The sequence below is a fragment of the Mycetomoellerius zeteki genome, unplaced genomic scaffold, assembly GCF_001594055.1.
Source record: "Mycetomoellerius zeteki isolate Tzet28-1 unplaced genomic scaffold, Tzet1.0 scaffold211, whole genome shotgun sequence".
Classification (NCBI taxonomy): Eukaryota; Metazoa; Arthropoda; class Insecta; order Hymenoptera; family Formicidae; genus Mycetomoellerius; species Mycetomoellerius zeteki.
The window spans coordinates 142,435-161,188 of record NW_017257076.1 but is presented as its reverse complement, the minus strand read 5'-3'; the positions used below and the strand labels follow the sequence as shown (position 1 = coordinate 161,188).

General features: G+C 30.7%; 3 protein-coding genes across 3 annotated transcripts; 1 reads left to right on the top strand and 2 right to left on the bottom strand.

Annotated features, from left to right (window-relative positions):
- Positions 1–113: 113 nt before the first annotated feature.
- On the bottom strand, positions 114–1,596 carry RpL8 (ribosomal protein L8). The gene is made up of 4 exons (XM_018447780.1): positions 1,403–1,596; positions 1,012–1,153; positions 549–862; positions 114–345 (listed from the first exon to the last, which is right to left on the bottom strand). The coding sequence occupies exons 1-4, from the start codon at positions 1,538–1,540 to the stop codon at positions 166–168; spliced, it is 774 nt and encodes a 257-aa protein (XP_018303282.1). The 5' UTR covers positions 1,541–1,596; the 3' UTR covers positions 114–165.
- A 1,765-nt stretch (positions 1,597–3,361) lies between these two features.
- On the top strand, positions 3,362–6,826 carry LOC108722598 (carboxylesterase 1E). Its single transcript, XM_018447778.1, has 7 exons — positions 3,362–3,626; positions 4,497–4,782; positions 4,995–5,180; positions 5,242–5,521; positions 5,598–6,073; positions 6,153–6,438; positions 6,521–6,826. The coding sequence occupies exons 1-7, from the start codon at positions 3,369–3,371 to the stop codon at positions 6,807–6,809; spliced, it is 2,061 nt and encodes a 686-aa protein (XP_018303280.1). The 5' UTR covers positions 3,362–3,368; the 3' UTR covers positions 6,810–6,826.
- Positions 6,827–6,874: 48 nt separating this feature from the next.
- Positions 6,875–10,684, bottom strand: LOC108722596 (uncharacterized). Its single transcript, XM_018447776.1, has 8 exons — positions 10,318–10,684; positions 9,442–9,834; positions 8,938–9,284; positions 8,678–8,857; positions 8,314–8,578; positions 8,023–8,220; positions 7,663–7,955; positions 6,875–7,517 (listed from the first exon to the last, which is right to left on the bottom strand). Exons 1-8 carry the CDS (start codon positions 10,429–10,431, stop codon positions 6,875–6,877), a joined length of 2,433 nt encoding a protein of 810 aa, XP_018303278.1. The 5' UTR covers positions 10,432–10,684.
- Positions 10,685–18,754: the final 8,070 nt, after the last annotated feature.

Sequence of the window (18,754 nt, the reverse complement as noted above, 5' to 3'; positions counted from 1 at the left end):
CAGGAAACCACAGCTTTGTCTCTCCCTTCGTTTCAACTTCGATCTTCAGTTCAACTGTCCAAAATACCTCGTTAGAGTTCACAGAATTTGTTTGAGTATATAACAAATGCAAGTTTGTATATTTTCCTTTATTATACAACATGTTCCCAAATATCAGCGTTTAATCTAATCGTCCTTCTTCGTGTCGGTCTTGCCTCCTCTAATTCTACCAGTACGACGAGCAGCAATGAGACCGATCTTACGACCAGCGCTGGTGCCACGCTTGACGGTGGACGCTTTACCGATGTGTTGATGATTACCACCACCGTGAGGATGCTCCACGGGATTCATGGCAACACCACGAACCTGCAAAAATTGAAAGTGTCTCAAATACGGCAAAAACAAAAATATACAATAAGCACGACATAAAAGAGCTTTGCGTTAACTCAGTTAAAAAAAAAAAAATTTTTCCACATGAATTTCTTCAGGTTTCAAATGTCTTAATTACCATCATTGAAAAAATTTAATATTCTGTCATTATAAAGCATTATGAAACACAAAGGATATACCTTAGGCCAGCAATTCCTCTTCGCCTTGTACTTGTGGTAAGCTCTACCAGCTTTAAGTATAGGCTTATCTATACGTCCACCGCCTGCGACGATTCCAACCATTGCTCTGTTGTTGGAAGGAATGACTTTCTTTGCGCCAGAAGGTAACTTAACTCTCGTTTTCTTGGTATCAGGATTGTGTGTTATGACTGTGGCATAATTACCAGAAGCTCTAGCCAATCGACCTCTGTCGCCAGTCTTCTCCTCCAAGTTACAGACAATCGTACCTTCCGGCATCATGCCGACTGGCATCACATTTCCAATCTGGAGATTGGCTGAAAGAGTTAAAAACGTCATATATTTTTATTATTAATAAAAATTAATATGTAATAAGTCGAATGCTTATAAATGACGATAGTTACTTTAGATAAAGCATCAACTTTATCGTTTAATATTATTCATTTAGAAATTTTATTGTACACACCTTTCTTTCCACAATACAAAAATTGGCCGGTGTACATTCCCTCAGGCGCGATAAATAATTCTTTACGTGTTTTGAACTTGTAAGGGTCACGGAAATGCACCACAGCTAACGGCGCTCCACGACCAGGATCATGGATAATATCCTAGACAAAAAAAGAAATACCTCTTAAATAATCTGTTAAAATGATTAAAAATACCTTTGTAACATGAAAAATCTTCAGAAAGAGCCTCTAATTTAACGTCATCTAATCAATCAGACATAGGTATGTTGGATATCATCACGAATATAAGATCTAAATCGAAGAATTCAAAACAAACTCGAATAAATCGAGCTGAACTCTACAATTGTGTCAATTGGAACAGTGTCCCGAATAAAATAGGTTGTTACAAACCTTTACGACACCCTTGATGAATCCATGCCTTTCAGAGAAGTCTAAAGATCGCAGCTTCGGTGCTCCCTTTCTCCTTTTGGTATGGGATCGAAAGACGGATCCCGCACCTTTACGCTGCGCACGAATTACTCTACCCATGGCTCAAAACCTGAAAAGAAACCACGTTAACTATCATGCATCTAGCCATGATGACACTCGCAACATCACGCTCGTCACGTTGTGGATTTCGTTGGCGCATCTTAACCTCACGATGCCGCTCGAGATACGAGTATGTTATCATTTCACGACTCGCGAAAATATTAAGTGCATTTTACGCACGTAAAACAGAGAACACGTAATCGAGAGTTCCTTTCAACAGATGCATCTCGAACGTGGTAGATCGACGCGGATAACCCACGCCAACGAAATCCTATACAAGTACCGAAGGAGCCGACATGAAAGAAAGGAAAGACGGAAGTTGACGGAAGTTCCCAGTGATACTAATTGAAATTTGGAGGTTATTACAGTGCTTCGTTTGATCACGTAGTCAGCCCGCCAAAATGGCGTTCAATTCAAACTTATTGCCCGTAGCATATCTGATTAATTATATTTTACACATATTTTTGAATTTCGTTTTTTAATAAATAAGATGAACAAAGTAAATTATGCGACAGTTGATAGCTGCAAATAATTATTTAAGTTACCTCTGAAAAGAAATTTTCTTACCAGAAAAGATTTGATGTCAAATTTGATGTTAAATTTAATCGTTGACAAAAGTCCCCCAAATTCGAAATATTTGCATAACTGCGCCAAACGTATAGTAAATCTAGTGATAACTTATATGAATGGTAGATAATACAATATATATTTATTTTTAAAAAGTTATTTTTCACTTTTTCAATATTTTATTAACTTTATTTGTCAATTTTCAACTTTCTATAACAAAACATTATTTACCAGTGCAAAATGGAAAAAGTAATTGGAATATGGTTAAAAAAGATAAATATTCATTATTTAAACAATATAAATATATTATTATAGCAGAATATGGCAGAATATGCCATATTGAGCCATACATACATACCGCAAAATTGTTATGAATAATAATTTCTCTGAAACCGTGTTGCAAAAATTAATCTAATTTTGCAAAAAGTTACAGTAATTTAGGATCTATACGTATAAAACAAATTAAATTTTTGGTACTATTTCTTTAATACTTTTATTACTAATTACATTCGACAAAGTTGCGTTTCCCGTAAGAAAACGTCTTTTATAGAACTTTAATACTAATACTGACCAATTAATCACTTATTTTCACACACACAGTATTAAAAATACTATTAATAATATTTTTAATACTTAAAATAAGTTATTAATTGGCCAATACTAGTATCAAATTTTTATAATCATAATTAAAATAATAATTACTCTAACGGTTTAGTGAATTTATTTGAAATTTTTTTTAGTATATTAAAAAAGGAAGTTTCCCGAAGTTTCATCAATTTGGTACTATTTTTGGAATAGCTCAAATACATCCTTAATTATTACTTTATATTTAATTATATATTTCATTATATACGAAACACGATGTTTTTTATTGTTGTAGTCTTTATTATCAGATTACGTATTATATACATATTATTCTATATTATAAATATTGTAAAATTTTATTGTCTCTACATAAAGTTTTATTGTAGCCTTTAAAAAGATTTTATTGAAAAGAATAATTTGCAATTTTATATCGTTATAATTATCCTCTTTCTAATAAAAATTAAATTTTAAATAACTTTACGAAACATTATCTATAAATTATTTTAATTAGATTGTATCGTTTATAATTTATTATAATTATTTATGAAATAATTTTTTAATAATAAAGATTCCATACAATAAAGAATGTCGACGTGCATCCCCACTAGCTCGTTCACATCAATGCGTCACGAGAGACGTGAATGATAATTCTTTTATTTCAACGCACGTATTCGAAATGGATGGACGCATTGTTTCGCTCATCATCCTTTTACTTTGCTTATTAACAAATGCCAGGGACGCAAATGTGATTAGACGAAAAAGAATTGTCGGCGGTACACCGGCCGTGCAGCCTCCCGAGGACGACCCAGTAGTTTTTGTGAATAAAAACGATCGACACGCGCGTATTACCGGCATCCGCGATCCTGACAAGGGATTCTATGTTTTTCGTGGAATCAGATTTGGACAGCCACCAACCGGTCGAGCTAGATTCCAGGTAATCTACATTAAATATAAAAATAATCAATATATTATAAATATATCACACTATAATATATGAAAAATCTTTAAACATTTTTTTTAACTCTTATCTGTATGTATTATATGTGTAATAAAATATTAATGACACAATTGATTTAAATTTTAAACGATTCAATCGATATTTTATTGGATCTATAAGAAATTGGATTAAAGGATTTAATAACACGATTTATTGGATTAATATTTTTTAATATGTAACACTTGCGAATGCATGCGTGACTAAGTTAAGAACTTAATTAAACCGTTATGTGAACTGTGGCATTAGGAAACCGTCATAATATATGCGATAATTAAATTCATTGACCTATGGAGTAAACGTGTACGTCGCTTTAACGTGCGATCTCGAATAATAATAGCAGTCTTCCACGTAGACACAAAAGACCGTGTTCTTTTTGTGGTATTTTTTACGCTATTATTAATCGATAACGCGATCGGGCAGAACGGAACATTATTTTATCTCTCAGTATATCCTGTCACAAAGGCTCAATTTAATGAACTTGATACGTTATCAATTTTGCCCAAAAAATAAAAGGAAGCGTCGAAAAAAGCTTATTGCGGAAAACAATATTATTTAATATTAATTAATTCTATAATTTGGCATATTAATCAAACATATATAACTAATTATTCATTGAAATATGTTAATTAAACATAACTACATATTTTTAGATACATATTTCTTCTATATATTCATACAAAAATGCAAATTAATTATTTAAAACGAACATTAGACTTTTTCTTATGCTTTAAGACTTCATGAAAAAATAATAGAACTATTATTATTAAATTAATATTTTCATTTTTAATAAGAAAATAAATTTTTCAGCGAGCTTCGCCTATGTATCTCGAAGGAGAATACAACGCCACTACGTGGGGACCTCCTTGTCCTCAGCCCAGCCACAATGAAACCAATAAAATTATCGGAAGCGAAGATTGCCTCTTTCTGAACATCTTCACCCCATCGCTTCCAGATTCTAGTGGCGGTTATCCTGTGCTGGTATGGATCCACGGGGGTGGTTTTAGAAGAGGTACGGCGTGTCAATACGAAATGAGACACCTGATTAAGAAGAATTTGATTGTCGTATCTATCCAGTACAGATTGGGAACGCTAGGTAATTAAAACACGCTGAAGAAAAGATATAACTGAGGCAATATACATATCTAAAAAACATCATAAAGACGTATTTTGAGATATACATGTCTAAAAGATATTCAAAAGATATAAAGATATCTTCTAAACAATGCGTATTATCTAGAATCTTCTTAAGAATGTTAATTTTGTATGGCAAGGAAAGAAAATGATATTACCGAATCTCTGTTTCAGGATTTTTAAGCACAGGTACACAGGAAATGCCGGGAAACAACGGTATGTTCGACATGGTGCTAGCCATCGACTGGGTGAAAAATTACATACATTTCTTCGGTGGTGATCCAAACAAGGTCACAGCCTTCGGTCACGGTACTGGCGCCAGTTCCGCTATGATGCTGTCCTTATCAAAATTCTGCGAAAGTAAGGATATGACCTACCACGCTGCAAGTAAACATATCTTTACATTCTTATATTTTTGTAGATTACTTCCATGGTTTAATCGCGATGTCCGGGACCATTTTATCTCACTTCGCTGTCGACAAGGATCCTTCTAAAACCGCCAGACACATAGCTCAGAAAAACGGTTGTCCAACAAACGATACTCGCAGAATGGTGGACTGCCTGCGAGAATTGCCAGTCGAAAAATTGATCAGCACCGATTCCGAGTTGGAGAACACCCGTACAACTGTCCGAGGTTTCGTCTCTGGCTTAGCCAGTCTGCTTGGACCTGGTCCTGTTATAGAAGGTTCCAACGATGGGAGGTAAAATAAATTTATCGAAACCAAATTATTAAAATAAGCCCTTTTTAAATCAAACTTACTATCGATCGTCTTTAAGATCACTTCCGAATTTCATGACCGCATCACCAGAAGATTCTTTAAGGCTTGGCAATTTTCCGTCTATACCACTATTAACGGGAGTTATGAAGGATGAAACAGGAGGTGCAATTTTCGGTCAATACAAAGACGAAGTGCAAAACAAACTGAGCACGGTTCCGGATTATTTGACCAATGATTTCATACCATATTTGCAAGGGACTATCCCAAATATGCAAAACGGATCGTGGTTCGTCCCGCAAGCTTTCCGCGGCTACCTTAACATATTCCAAGGTGATGGCACACCGAATAACGTTGGGAAAGTTGCGGAAGCTTTGGGCGATTCACTCTACAATGCTCCCGCATTTTTGACCGTTGACTACTGGTCTAAAAGAGCAAATACGTTTTTATATACTTTTGATCACAAGGGAAAAAGAAGTTATGGCAAAGACTTTCTCACTGGATTGCCAATCGTCGATGCCAAGCGGTCCTTGGATGGTATAATTTATAATAATTGATAAAATATATCACGTTAAATTCTTTTTACATAATGTTGATATAATTAATAACCTTGTAGGTAATTTAAATCACGGCGATGATCTAGGATTCATCTTTAATAGAAACACAATTACTGGCGAAAAAGTGAGCGATGGCAGAGAGCTTGACAAAGCAGATGAACGCGTAACTGATATTTTTACAGATATGATAGCAAATTTTGCGAGAAGTGGCACGCTTAGTACACCTACTACAAATGTACGTTCTAATGACAGCACTTGGGTGCCAGACATAATTCCAAGATTCTCAGATGACACAAATTCCTTTGTCAGCATCACGACAGCCCCAAAAATCATGGATAATTTTAGGTAACGTCGCGAAAGATTATGTTAAATATTATTCTCGAAGTACATGATATATTATTAAAATATTCACCATTGTTAACTCTAGATACTGCGAAATGGGATTGTGGACAGCTGTACCAGAACGATTACAATCACCCACATGCAGTTTATACAAAGTACCTCTTCAATTAATACAACAAGGTGCCAAAGAAACAATATCTATAATTCAAAAACCTATCGACACACTTAACACATTTGTTCCTAAGTCTGGCAATACCGCAGACAAATCGACAGATCAGAATACTGAAAAACCGAAAGAAGATACAACGAAACAAAAAACGAATAACAGATTATTACCGCAAATACCTATACCGCAGATACCATTTGGCGGTTGAATTATTCACAACACATGTTTATGCATATTTTTTTTATTATAAAAATATATATGAAATAAAATCATCTAATCATTTGATTTTACCTCGTCGTGAAACAAACTTAAAGAGTTTAGTACCTCATCGTCCATCTCTTCCCATTCATTCATATTATCTTGAGATGTTTTTTTTTGTATTTTTTCATTGATTTTAGGACTTTTTTCTACTTTTTTGTCTCTTTTATCAATATACGATTTCGAATCTTTAGATTGCTCATGTTGTTCTTGTTCTTTTGTAATAATTTCTGTATCTAATTCACATTCCAATCTACTTTCAGTAGTAGCATTTGGAATTGTATCAATATGCAGCTGATTTTGTTTCTTGTTTTGTGTTTCTTGTTCTTCTAATTTATTTTCAATCTGAATTGGATCGACATGAATTACATTCAGTCGACATGAATTATCATCTGCTTGAGATTTATTTATATCCATGCCATTATTCTCTTCTGTTAATTCTGTAACATTTCCATCCTGTATTATTTCAATCGCAACTATTCTGGGCCGTTTATGTATGGATGTATCTGCATCATGAAAAATCTCTTCTTCAGCCCTTCTTTTATCTGATGTGCTAGTAGTAGCTTCTTCTATTTCATTGCTAGTAGTAGCTTCTTCTATTCCATTGTTAGTAATAGCGTCTTCTATTTGAGTTTCAGAAATAAGTTCATCAGATTCTCTAGAAATTAATATATATATATATATTTCTGTAATCTATTTAATATATAAAGATCTTATAGCTTTTACGTATAATATAAACTCATATATATACATATATAAATTTAAAATATAAACTTAAATAAAGTTTAAAACTAAACACTTACTGTTGCCGAGGTAACTGTAATGTAGGTGCAGTAGGATGTATAATTTTTTCCAACTCGGCTAATGTGAGTTTTGCTTCTTGAACAATACTTAAATCAATATCATAAGCTGCCATATGCGATATTTCTAGACAATATTGAATGGGAAATGCTAATGCAACATGTGGATTCATTTGTAAAGCTTTTAATACTTTAAATAATTCCAAGCGGCATACGTTATAATCTTTATAAAACTTCTGTTCAGCAGCACCGAGATAAATTTTGTACAATAAAGGTATCACGGTATTCTGCACGCTCTAAAAGAAATATTCAGGAAAGTTGTGGAAATGCATTATTACAACACAGCACACTTAATGAATTTACCTTGTAAAATGTTTGTTTCAGCAGAACGCTACCACTGTAAAGCATATTTTGCAAAACGATAAGAGCCTCTCTACATAAATCTGCATCTAGACATCTTTGTTTAGTAGAATTTTCTCCGTTATTCAATATTGCACTATTTTCATACTGACTACGTTTAAAACGTTTTATCGCCCGTTTAGATAAATGTTTTGGTTGCACCTATAATAGAAAAATAGTCTTTATAAAATAAAAAATTATAATTATTAAATTTATAATATAAGCATCATTTAATTGATAATTATTTGAACTTACAGATAATAATATGCACTCTCGTTCTGGTGTTACATCCTTTAATATGCCTGTAACAAATTCATTTCCAATTGTCTCTATTCCTGACGATGCACTCATATTAATTAGCCATGAGCAGAGACATTTATACGTATGTAGCCTGACATTTTTAAAAGGTTTACTATCACTAAGTGTCATTTGATTTTCTGAAATAACACTTGTCCATTGCAATGTTTGTTGGAATAACTGTAATATGGTTGCCCCATACGATACTAGTTCCTGAGCAAATCTGAAACATACATTTACGTTACAAATTATTTGATCTATAATTGTCGCGCGCGCGCGAATCAAATGTATATTTTAGAAGAATATATAAACACATATATACCCATTTATAAATGCATCTAAAACTGTGAGTAAACTAATATGCAATTTTGGTAAAATAATATATAGCATCTGTTCCTTGAACGAAGTTTTATTCATTAAATTTAATGGAGTTATCGCCAATCCTCGACATAAAACTCCTAGAATATCATGAGGCAGAACAGAATTTCTTGCTTCGTATCCACTGCAATTTTAAATTAAATATATTTCAAGATCGTGAAGAATGGATGTTGATATTATTTAATATATGAAACTTATTAGTACCGCAACATTGAGGAGAGATAAATGCATAGATTTGCGAATCTCTGTTTCTGCCCGTTATAGTACTGTACTACATCTTTATTAGAAATAGGTGGTAATTCTAATTGATCCCAGATATCTACACTTTCCAGCTCTATTAATCCAGAGAACAATTCATCCATTATAGCATGCAAGTTATTACAAAGCAACACTTCATTATATGTTGTCGCAGTGTAAATGGATTTAGATGGTGGTGGTTTAAATGAGCGCTCTGTCGCTTTGGATAGAAGAACATAGCATCTTGCACCAGCATTAACCAAATTTTCTTGCATAGAATCAATTTGTAATAATATCATTTTCATTATCAGTTCCTGAAAATGTTAAAATAATTTCTCATTGTTACATTTCCTTGACTTGCAATGATGATTAAAATTGACTTTATTATGATGATTAAAATTAATATAAAACATTGATTAAATCAATATAAAACATTGAATTAATAAGATATAAAGTTATTCATTCTGTTACCTGAAACCTTTCACAAACTTCAGAATAATGATAAAGAAGAACAGCCAATAAATAATAAATTGCTCCACATTTTGCATCTGGATTCAATGCACTAAGAACATTTATAAGCTGTTTGACGTGTTGCATAGAGATCTGTTTGTGCAAATCTGGAATCTCTTTGCAGTGCTTAACTAAAACTCCCAATACTTTACATGCCAGTATCAAATCTTGTGTGCTGCTATGTGCATTTTCTAATACTTTAGTAGCATTGACTATCCAAAATAAACCGTATTTTGCAAAAGTATCTTTGGAACATGTAGGCAAAATTCTGTCCAAGATAGGTAGAAAATCACATCCCGTTTGATTTATACGAGAATTAACACTTTTTACAAAAGCATTTTGCACAGTGTTGACCTGAAATGTAAGCATAAGTGATACATTACATAAAGTGTTTATAAAGAACATAAAGAATACTTTAGTGACACAGGTCGATACAAACGTTGTTCTACCTTTCTTTGCATTTCATGAGTAACAAAAAACAGAATAATGTTTGTGCCGATTTATGTCATCAAATAAAAAACACCCAAAAAGAATTTAGGTCCAATTGCATCAACATTACTACGACTTTGAGCAAGGCTTAAATCTCTTCCTATCTCTCCCTCTCTTTTTAAAGAGAGAAAGTAAGAATTTTAAGTATCGCTTATTTTTAGAATAAAACGAAATAGAGTAAAATAATTAGAAATAAAAATATAAATGTAAAAAAAAACAAATATATAAATATCTGCAAAAATGGGCCACTAGAATTTATAGTAATCCGTTTAATCAAAATCAAAGTTTAAAAAAGATCAAAGTAATGTTAATGCAATCGAGAGTTAAAAAGATAAATTTATTTCGTACCTCCTGGCTATCAAACGGCACGTCGTTGTTATCAATAACCAAATCGTGCACCAACGATTCGAATTCCTTCGAATTCACGTCAAAGGAATTCACTAATCTGATTATCGATGTCATTATTATTTTTTATTACCACTGTTTCATTTAAAAAGCTTAAAATTTGCGGTTCACGTGCTTCTTTTCTCGTGGGTTCTCCAAAGTGCACAAATAGCTCTTTCTTTTGTACTGGTAAAATTTGAGATACCTACGATCTGTTCTTTTAGGTTGTAGAGAACATTATTTTTATTGGGTAATTTCTTTAAAATTATTCTTTCTATCTTTTTATGAATAACCGCAAAAATCTTGACTTTTGAGGTTATGTACACACTCGAGTTTCTCACGTGAAAGAAAAGAAATGAAAATTGAAATGAAATCAAATGAAATCCGTTTAGTGGCGCCTCTACGTGCAAGTGCATTGAACTATGTAGCAACAGATATTTTCGGTGGGTAACTTAAACAAGCATGAGATAAAGGTTATTATCAGAGCAGAGAGAAATCTATAAATATCTATTTTTTTGTTGCGGTACTCCTGATGGAAATAAGTCGCTGAAATCTCTATTAATTTGATACATTTCTTTCAGCGATTTGATCAACGATTAAACGGATTACTATAAATTCTAATGGCCCTTTTTTGCAGATATTTTTATATTTATCTTTCTACATTTTTAGTTTTATTTCTAATTTATTTTACTCTACTATTTCGATTTATTCTAAAAATAAAAGAGTTATGTAAATTTATTATTTTAAATAACTACACTTCTGACTTATTTCTTATTTAATATTTTAAATAATTAAGTTTCCGGAACCTATTTTATATTTTTTATTTTAAAGAAATCGTATCAGTTTTTTACCGATTCCTACGATTTTATATTTTAAATGACATGTTGGCATTATACGTAAGTTTAAAGAATTTTTGAAACGCAGAATAATTTGCGCATCAATAGTAGTGTCATAAATTAATTTTTTAGCTGAAAAATTAAATAATGATTAACAATTAATACTTTTAACCAAAGCTGTATTTATAGCGCGAATTGTTTTGCAATATTAAGAAAATTTGCGTATATAATCTTTATATAAAGGATGTATAGAATATTATATATGAACCTTTATTTAAATATAAATCATTAAAAAGAATAATGAAAATTAAGACATAATATATTGGAATATCAAAAATATCTCCCCGATAAAAAATTTGTTTATATATTAATATGTATAAATATGTATAAACATACATAAACACGCATAAATATTCATAATCATAAATAATTATACATGAAATATGTCCATACATCTTTCTTTCTTTTGTAAAATTACTTTTTAGTGTACTAAAAATAATAATAATATTGAGAAAACATCAAAAACAGTTAATGGGATTATTTTCGCATTGTTTGTTTTAGAAAAAATCAAGTTTGGAAAAATGTAAAAAAATTTACTCATACATAACTATGTATAATTTTACATGCAACTATATATGAGCAATTCTTTTACATTTTTCCAAACTTGATTTTTTCTAAAACAAACAACACGAAAAATTTTCTTTTAATTATTTTTGATGTTTTCTCATTATTATTATTATTTTTAATACAAAAAATAATTTTACAAACTAAAGAAGGATGTATAAACATGTTTGGACATAATTATATATGTTATGAATATTTTTATATTTTTATATATGTTTATGAATATGTTTATGTATGTTTATACATATTTATATATATTTATGCATAAAAAATTTTTTACCGGGCCACACGCAAATAATTATTAATTACCAGGGTTGGGTAAGTTAACTTTTTTTTTTAACTAAGTTAAGTTAAAGTTAACAGCCTTGAAAATTTATCTTAACTAAGATACAAGTTAATCCATAGTGAAATTAATTTAATTAAAAGTTAAGTTAATAAAAAAAATAATTGAAAAGTTAAATTTGATCCGAACGAACAACCAAAAAAAAGGAAAAGAAAAGGTTTCGCCATTTTACATAACTTTTCGTATTTTTCCTTTCTCACAGCATATTTATTAAAGAATCTGGTTATTTTTGTTCATAAATAACAATTATACAATACAAAATTACTAAATTATATACTCATTATCCTCTCGCATTGTGTCTGAGGATTAACTTAAAGAAAATCAAATTAAAAGTTAATAGTTACCGATAAAATGTAACTAAATTAAATTAAAAAGTTAAGAGTCTGAAATGTAAGTTAAATTAAAATTAATTAACTTTTTAACTTAACTTTTATCTTTTTAATTTGGCACTACCCAATTCTTCTAATTACGTTTAAAAGAACCGCGCAAGTAATATAGGATTGAACGGATCAGAGATGCCACAAAGCAAAGCGCAAAATGTACGACGATACCCGTTTATCAAAATCGTGTAAAATACGAATAATTGAATAAACCAGGAATATTTTTCATACGCAATAATTAGGGGTATCCAAACGGCGCGCGGCGAATAGCAAGGGGTGGGGAAGGCACGCTCCCTCACAGTTTTCGTCGCCGCGCGCAGCGAATAGCGAAGGGGGAGCGCAACGCGGTGGTTGACTACGTCATCACTTTGGCATTCGCTCGGCGACCTCGGAGGGAGATGGATGTGTAGTACCAACAGCTCCGGGTGTCGCATTAATCTACGAAAATTAAATATCTACGAACGCTAATCGATCAATGTTCATAATTTGCGACCCGTGAAGTTATACTATCACAACTCGAAATAGACGATAGTTTAGAAATTCCGAATTGTCACGTTTAGACCGGTACTTGTCCTCTTTAACGGTCATGAGTGATAGCACGTCGATGGCTTTGCATATCACTCTATTTTTGGATCGAAAGCATACGAAATGCATAAATTTAGATTTATTATTGAATTATCGGATTACGATTCAAAAGTAACAAAAAGCTAAAATGCGTCAATCTTTTGTTAAAAATATTGCGTACATTGCGCGGATTTCGTGTAACAGAAAGTTATTACAAACTAATCACTTATTGTAACACAATTTAAAATATCTAAGATATAGATGAGTTGTACGTGTGTGCGTAACGAATACAAGAAATAAAACAAAGATCGCACAATAAACCCTATTCATTGGAGAATATTAAAAATGTACCTAATTATTAAAAACTGCGATAAGTTCATGCGATTTTTTCATCTTTTAATCATTCGATGTATTCAACCCGCTTTTTTTAATAATTATATAATTATATAATTATGCCAATTTTATAAATTATAAAAATAAATAAATAAGTTATAAAACATTATACAATTATACATATAAATGTTTAATTATTTATATTATATATTTAAATTATATGTATTCATAGTAAATTCACCTAGAAAACACAGACGGCATTGATTTTTAATCACAGACTTCTATAATTAATTAGACTCACTTCGGCTGTTAAACAGAGATAATACAAGTGGTGTTAGCTGTGCCAGGTTCATATTGTACCAATTTTTGATTCAAGTACCTATCAGAATATTGTATTATCACAGCATCAGATTGGATGTGGTCACAAAATAAATTGGGATAATATTCAGGTATTAGATATAGAATCGTTTTTTCAAAAAAGAATCGTCGGAAATGATTTTTGTTAAAAAACAAATTCATGGTCTGAACAGAGTAGAAAATTACCAGAGATATACTTTCCGTTGCTTAGCATAACTTCCCCTACATAATACCATTTTACCCTCTCCTTCGATACATGTTGGGTATATAAAGCTGTGTATCATAATGAGAATTCGGCAGAATATTTTAACGAGTTCTTTATTACAACAAATCATCCACTTTCAATATTAATCCTCATAAGTTGATTGGAACACAGGTACTAATTTTTATAATTTATAACTCGCGAAACAATTTTATTGAATTAATCAAAAAATGTGATCATTAGAATCTGGAAATTTTGCGTTCAATTAACAACGAGTTACGAACATTTGGACTATCGAAAAAATTATAATAAAAGACGAATTTCTTTGAATATTATTTGAAACTCTTTGGACTAACAATATAAAGAAAAAGGAAAAACAATTTTAGTTAACGAGTGTTATTGCGTAATAATTAGACATCTTAAGAGATGAATAAACTCAAATTAGTCGTACGTTTTTGTGTGAAAAAAATTTTTATGAAATTCGTATATACTGAAGATGGCCTAATTTAAGGCCGAAACGTCTATGTAATATTTTTATAATTCGATTATATGTTTTGGAATCAAATATGAACTAATCGCTAAGAATATCTTGCGTTCGTGGTGTATGCCCTTTATCTTTTCGTTTTCAAATTTAGACCACGTATGTATTGACATTTATTGTCTATCAGAACATGTTAAGATAAAAAAATAGGATGCTAAATGAAAATATAATATATACGCGTAGCTGTCTGTGTGGTTACAGATTATAGGGATCTTTAGTTAAATAGTTGTAATATTTAGTATTATTACGTAAAATTATAACGAATAACATTTAAATAACACTATGTGTTTTTAATTTGATATAATAATATTTCTTGCGTTGTATAAAGATTATGTGTCAATTACAATGTTTCAACAATATCAAATTTTAAAACAGTCTTAAATTATTTATTTTAATAAACACTATTTTATTGGATACACACACATTTTAATTTTTGGTAATATTTTAATACAAATAACAATATTTTATAAGCAACAAAAGTTACACTTTCCTACATATCATTTTTATAAAGTATCTTACGAACAATGATAAAGTAAATATATTTTACTGCTTCAAAAAAATAAACTTCTGTTGAAAACGTTTGAAAATGATAATTTTAAATATGTTTAATTCAGCTATTAGGTACGTTATACATATTCTTTAACAAATACCTTTCTGTTAAAAGTTGAAAGCTGTTTTTACAACTCCATTATTTAAAACATAGTTGAGTGTATACTTACTGCAAATAAAGTATTATTCCTGATAACACACGTAGGTTTCATACATGTTTTCTAAACGTATCCAATGTTTTGATCATTTCTTAAACATTTTTTATTTAAAAAAATGTTTTCCTTAACGTTTTTCGAGTGGACGTTTTAATCAATCAAAAATATTTTCAAGAGCAAGTGAAATATTTTGAAGAAATAACATTTGTGAAAAGTTTCTTACACGAATATGTGCTACCTGGAATATTTTTACAAACTTACTCTATGTATTAAAATTGTTCTATTAAGATACAATTCTGATTGCTAATTTGTATATTTGTTACAATTGTAACGAACAAAATATGGATGTTAATAATATGTTTCCGATTACTGTGATCTTATTCCTTCGAGAAATCACAGCAGACTAACATCAACGATGACGGATTACATTATAAATATAAAATGTTATCTAAATAGTTTCTTTTAATATATATATATATTATATTAGTTGATGTGATGATAATCGGTTTCCTTTTCGGTTGAATACATATTTAATGTGAATAGATACGTTTGATTAATTTATACAAATGTTTAATTTCTGCTATTCTGTTATTAAACTGTTAACAGAAATAATTCTAACGAATATAGTGACATACTAGAAAAATTTTTCACATTTTTATCCTCTTTCAGCCATTTTAGAAGTACTTACAATTAAATTTAAAGTGTTTAATATATGTATGTTTATGATATATATGTATATGTGTGTTTATGTATGTAAATAAGTTTATATTATGTTAAATATTATTGATAAGATTTTCTATAATCTCTTATACTTTTCTCATGGTTATTTATCTACATTATGAGAATGAGAATAAGAGGGAGAGTCAGATCTCTCTGCCCTGTAGTTAATCAACACGCTTAAAAAGTTTGTCACGCGACACATGAAATATTAGGCTTGGAATGGTAAACAAAGCAATAACTGTATCCAACAGTAGATGCTCGATCTTGCAAGAAATGGCATTGCAATATGTTAAAGAATAGATGTATGCGTTTAAGTGAGACACACAAAACGATATAATGTAAGAAATGAATTAAAGATGCTACCATTATCGATATTTTTAATTTGGAATTAGAAAAGTCAAAGCAACTCCAAAATGATCATTAAAAATCACTTTTTAATCATTTATGATTTAACAAAAAATGAAATAATAATCATACCCCAAAGGCGAACAAAAACAATAGATGTTACATAAATAAATAAAATTTAATATTTCAATATTAAAATTAACGAAACTGGTTTCGACTTACAATAGTCTTCTTCAGTCGCATATGAGTCACAAGAAGAAAATATAACGTTAACAAATCATAATTTATGATTTATTTTTACATTATCGCCAATGTTAAAGTGATTGTTCTTGGAAGATTTTTAATTTTTAATTATGATCTTGATGCAAAAACCTGTCATTCCTGATTGTACGTTCGTATAATTAACTTGTGGAAGAATCAATATAGCAAAAAGAAAAACAGTACCTGTAACACGATGAATTTATTACAATTATGTTGTTTGTTGATGTTAAACAAGGCTGAAATGATTTATTACACAGACACTGTGTCATCTGTACCATTTTCTGAAAAAAGCTCAAAGATAGCTTCGCGTTTTAATGTTCATTATGCGCCAATTGAATTTTTTTCTTATTGGAATCATCATGTTGACACGCATGCTTTCAAGCATTTAAACATTCGAATACATAACGCAATTGTTACGCCCTATACCTTCTCGAAAGTTTAGCATATCGATGCATATTAAGTTTTCATATTAATTTACTTCCTCATTACTTTCCTTTATCACATTATAACTACATAAAATTATAATTGCAACCATTTTATGTAATTAAAGTTATAATTATATAATGAGTTGTAATTATGTAACTTTATAATTATGTAAAGTCATAATTGATTCTAAATAGGTAACAGAGATAAAGTTTAAAAATGTTCAAAATTTGCGTATGCGTTTCAAGAATCGAAAAATACCGGTCAAATGTATTTTCTTTCGTTATGCTTCTCTGCTGAATGATTTTCGTATTTTACATTATTAATCAATCTTTAACAATTTTCCATAAGAAACGTAAAATCGTCAGAACCTTCTCATTTTTGTTACGTTTCCTTTCATCGGTTCAAGCGTCAATTGCCAATGTTCTTTTATCGTATCAAGAACTCCGTGTTAGCACCGTGAGGTGCTCGGAAATTTAGACGTTACGTAAAGACATTGAAAAAGAAAAACAACGTGAATTGCGCTCTACGAAAACAAAAGATGCACAATGGCTGTTACACGCTGACGACGCTGTTAATGCCCTCCTACCTCCTGACTGTTTCTCGGAATTTCTTAATTGCGTCTTATTACTAACGTTTACACCACGAACAAGAAGGATACGCAGTAAACGCAAATGAGGGAATTATGATGCGCGCAAGTCGCAAGTGTTTAGCCCAGATGCACTTCTGATACGCCGGATCTACAATAAAAGTCATAGCGGTCGTAGGATCTTAAGTCGTAAAAATTTAACCAATCACAATCGAATATAAGAAGAATAATCGACTATGATTGATCAATTTTCTACGATTTAAGACTCTATGACCTCTACGACTTCTATATTGTATAGACTCCTTATAAGCCAATCTTAGCTGACTAATTTAATTTTTTCTCTTTCATCGCATTTTCTTTATCAATCGTATTCTTGTAGAGTTTATTTGCTTCTTGAATCGATTCGCACCGTCTATAACAAAATATGTTGAAACTTGAAAGCGTTATATCGTTATATATGTATACTTGACAAAGTGAAATGCACTTTACGCAGAGCATGAGTCATTACATGACATCAAAATGATGTTAAAATGACTCCAAAATGATCATTAAAAGTCACTTTTCAATCATTTACTGTTCATTTTAATGTCATTTTTACGGTATCATGATTTGTATTTTTTCTTGGGGTGTCTCACTTTGTTAAGTCCAGAGTCACATAAATGTGAACAAAACTAAAGGTTTTCTCAAAAGAATTCGTCATCATTCGTCACACGTCAGAAAATGGGAAAAGAATCTTGAGTCTGTAGAAAAGAACTTTGATTGATGCGTTTCATTAGTTTTAGAATAATACAGAAACAATAGTTTTATAATAAGGCTCGGTCTTTTAAAAAGGCTCTCGAGTTTAAAAGAGGATCTTAAATACTTTATTATAGTAAAAATCCTATCAATATAGTTCCTACATTGAAAAAAAAAAAGAAAAACAAAAGGGACACGAAATTTATAGAATGACGTTTTAAATTATGACATGACATTAGCCTGGAGTAATAAATTGTAATTCGTTTTGGGTACTAAATAGTCAGTTCTATACTTATATTTAAGCCTTATGTAAGTACATAAATCTTAATACAATAGATAGTTTTAAAGGATCGCCGGAAAAAAACCCAATTTTTCCAATTTTTCCGCGGATTTTTTCGGTTTTTTTCCCAAGGGTAGAAAAATTCATTTTGGAAAAATTCACGC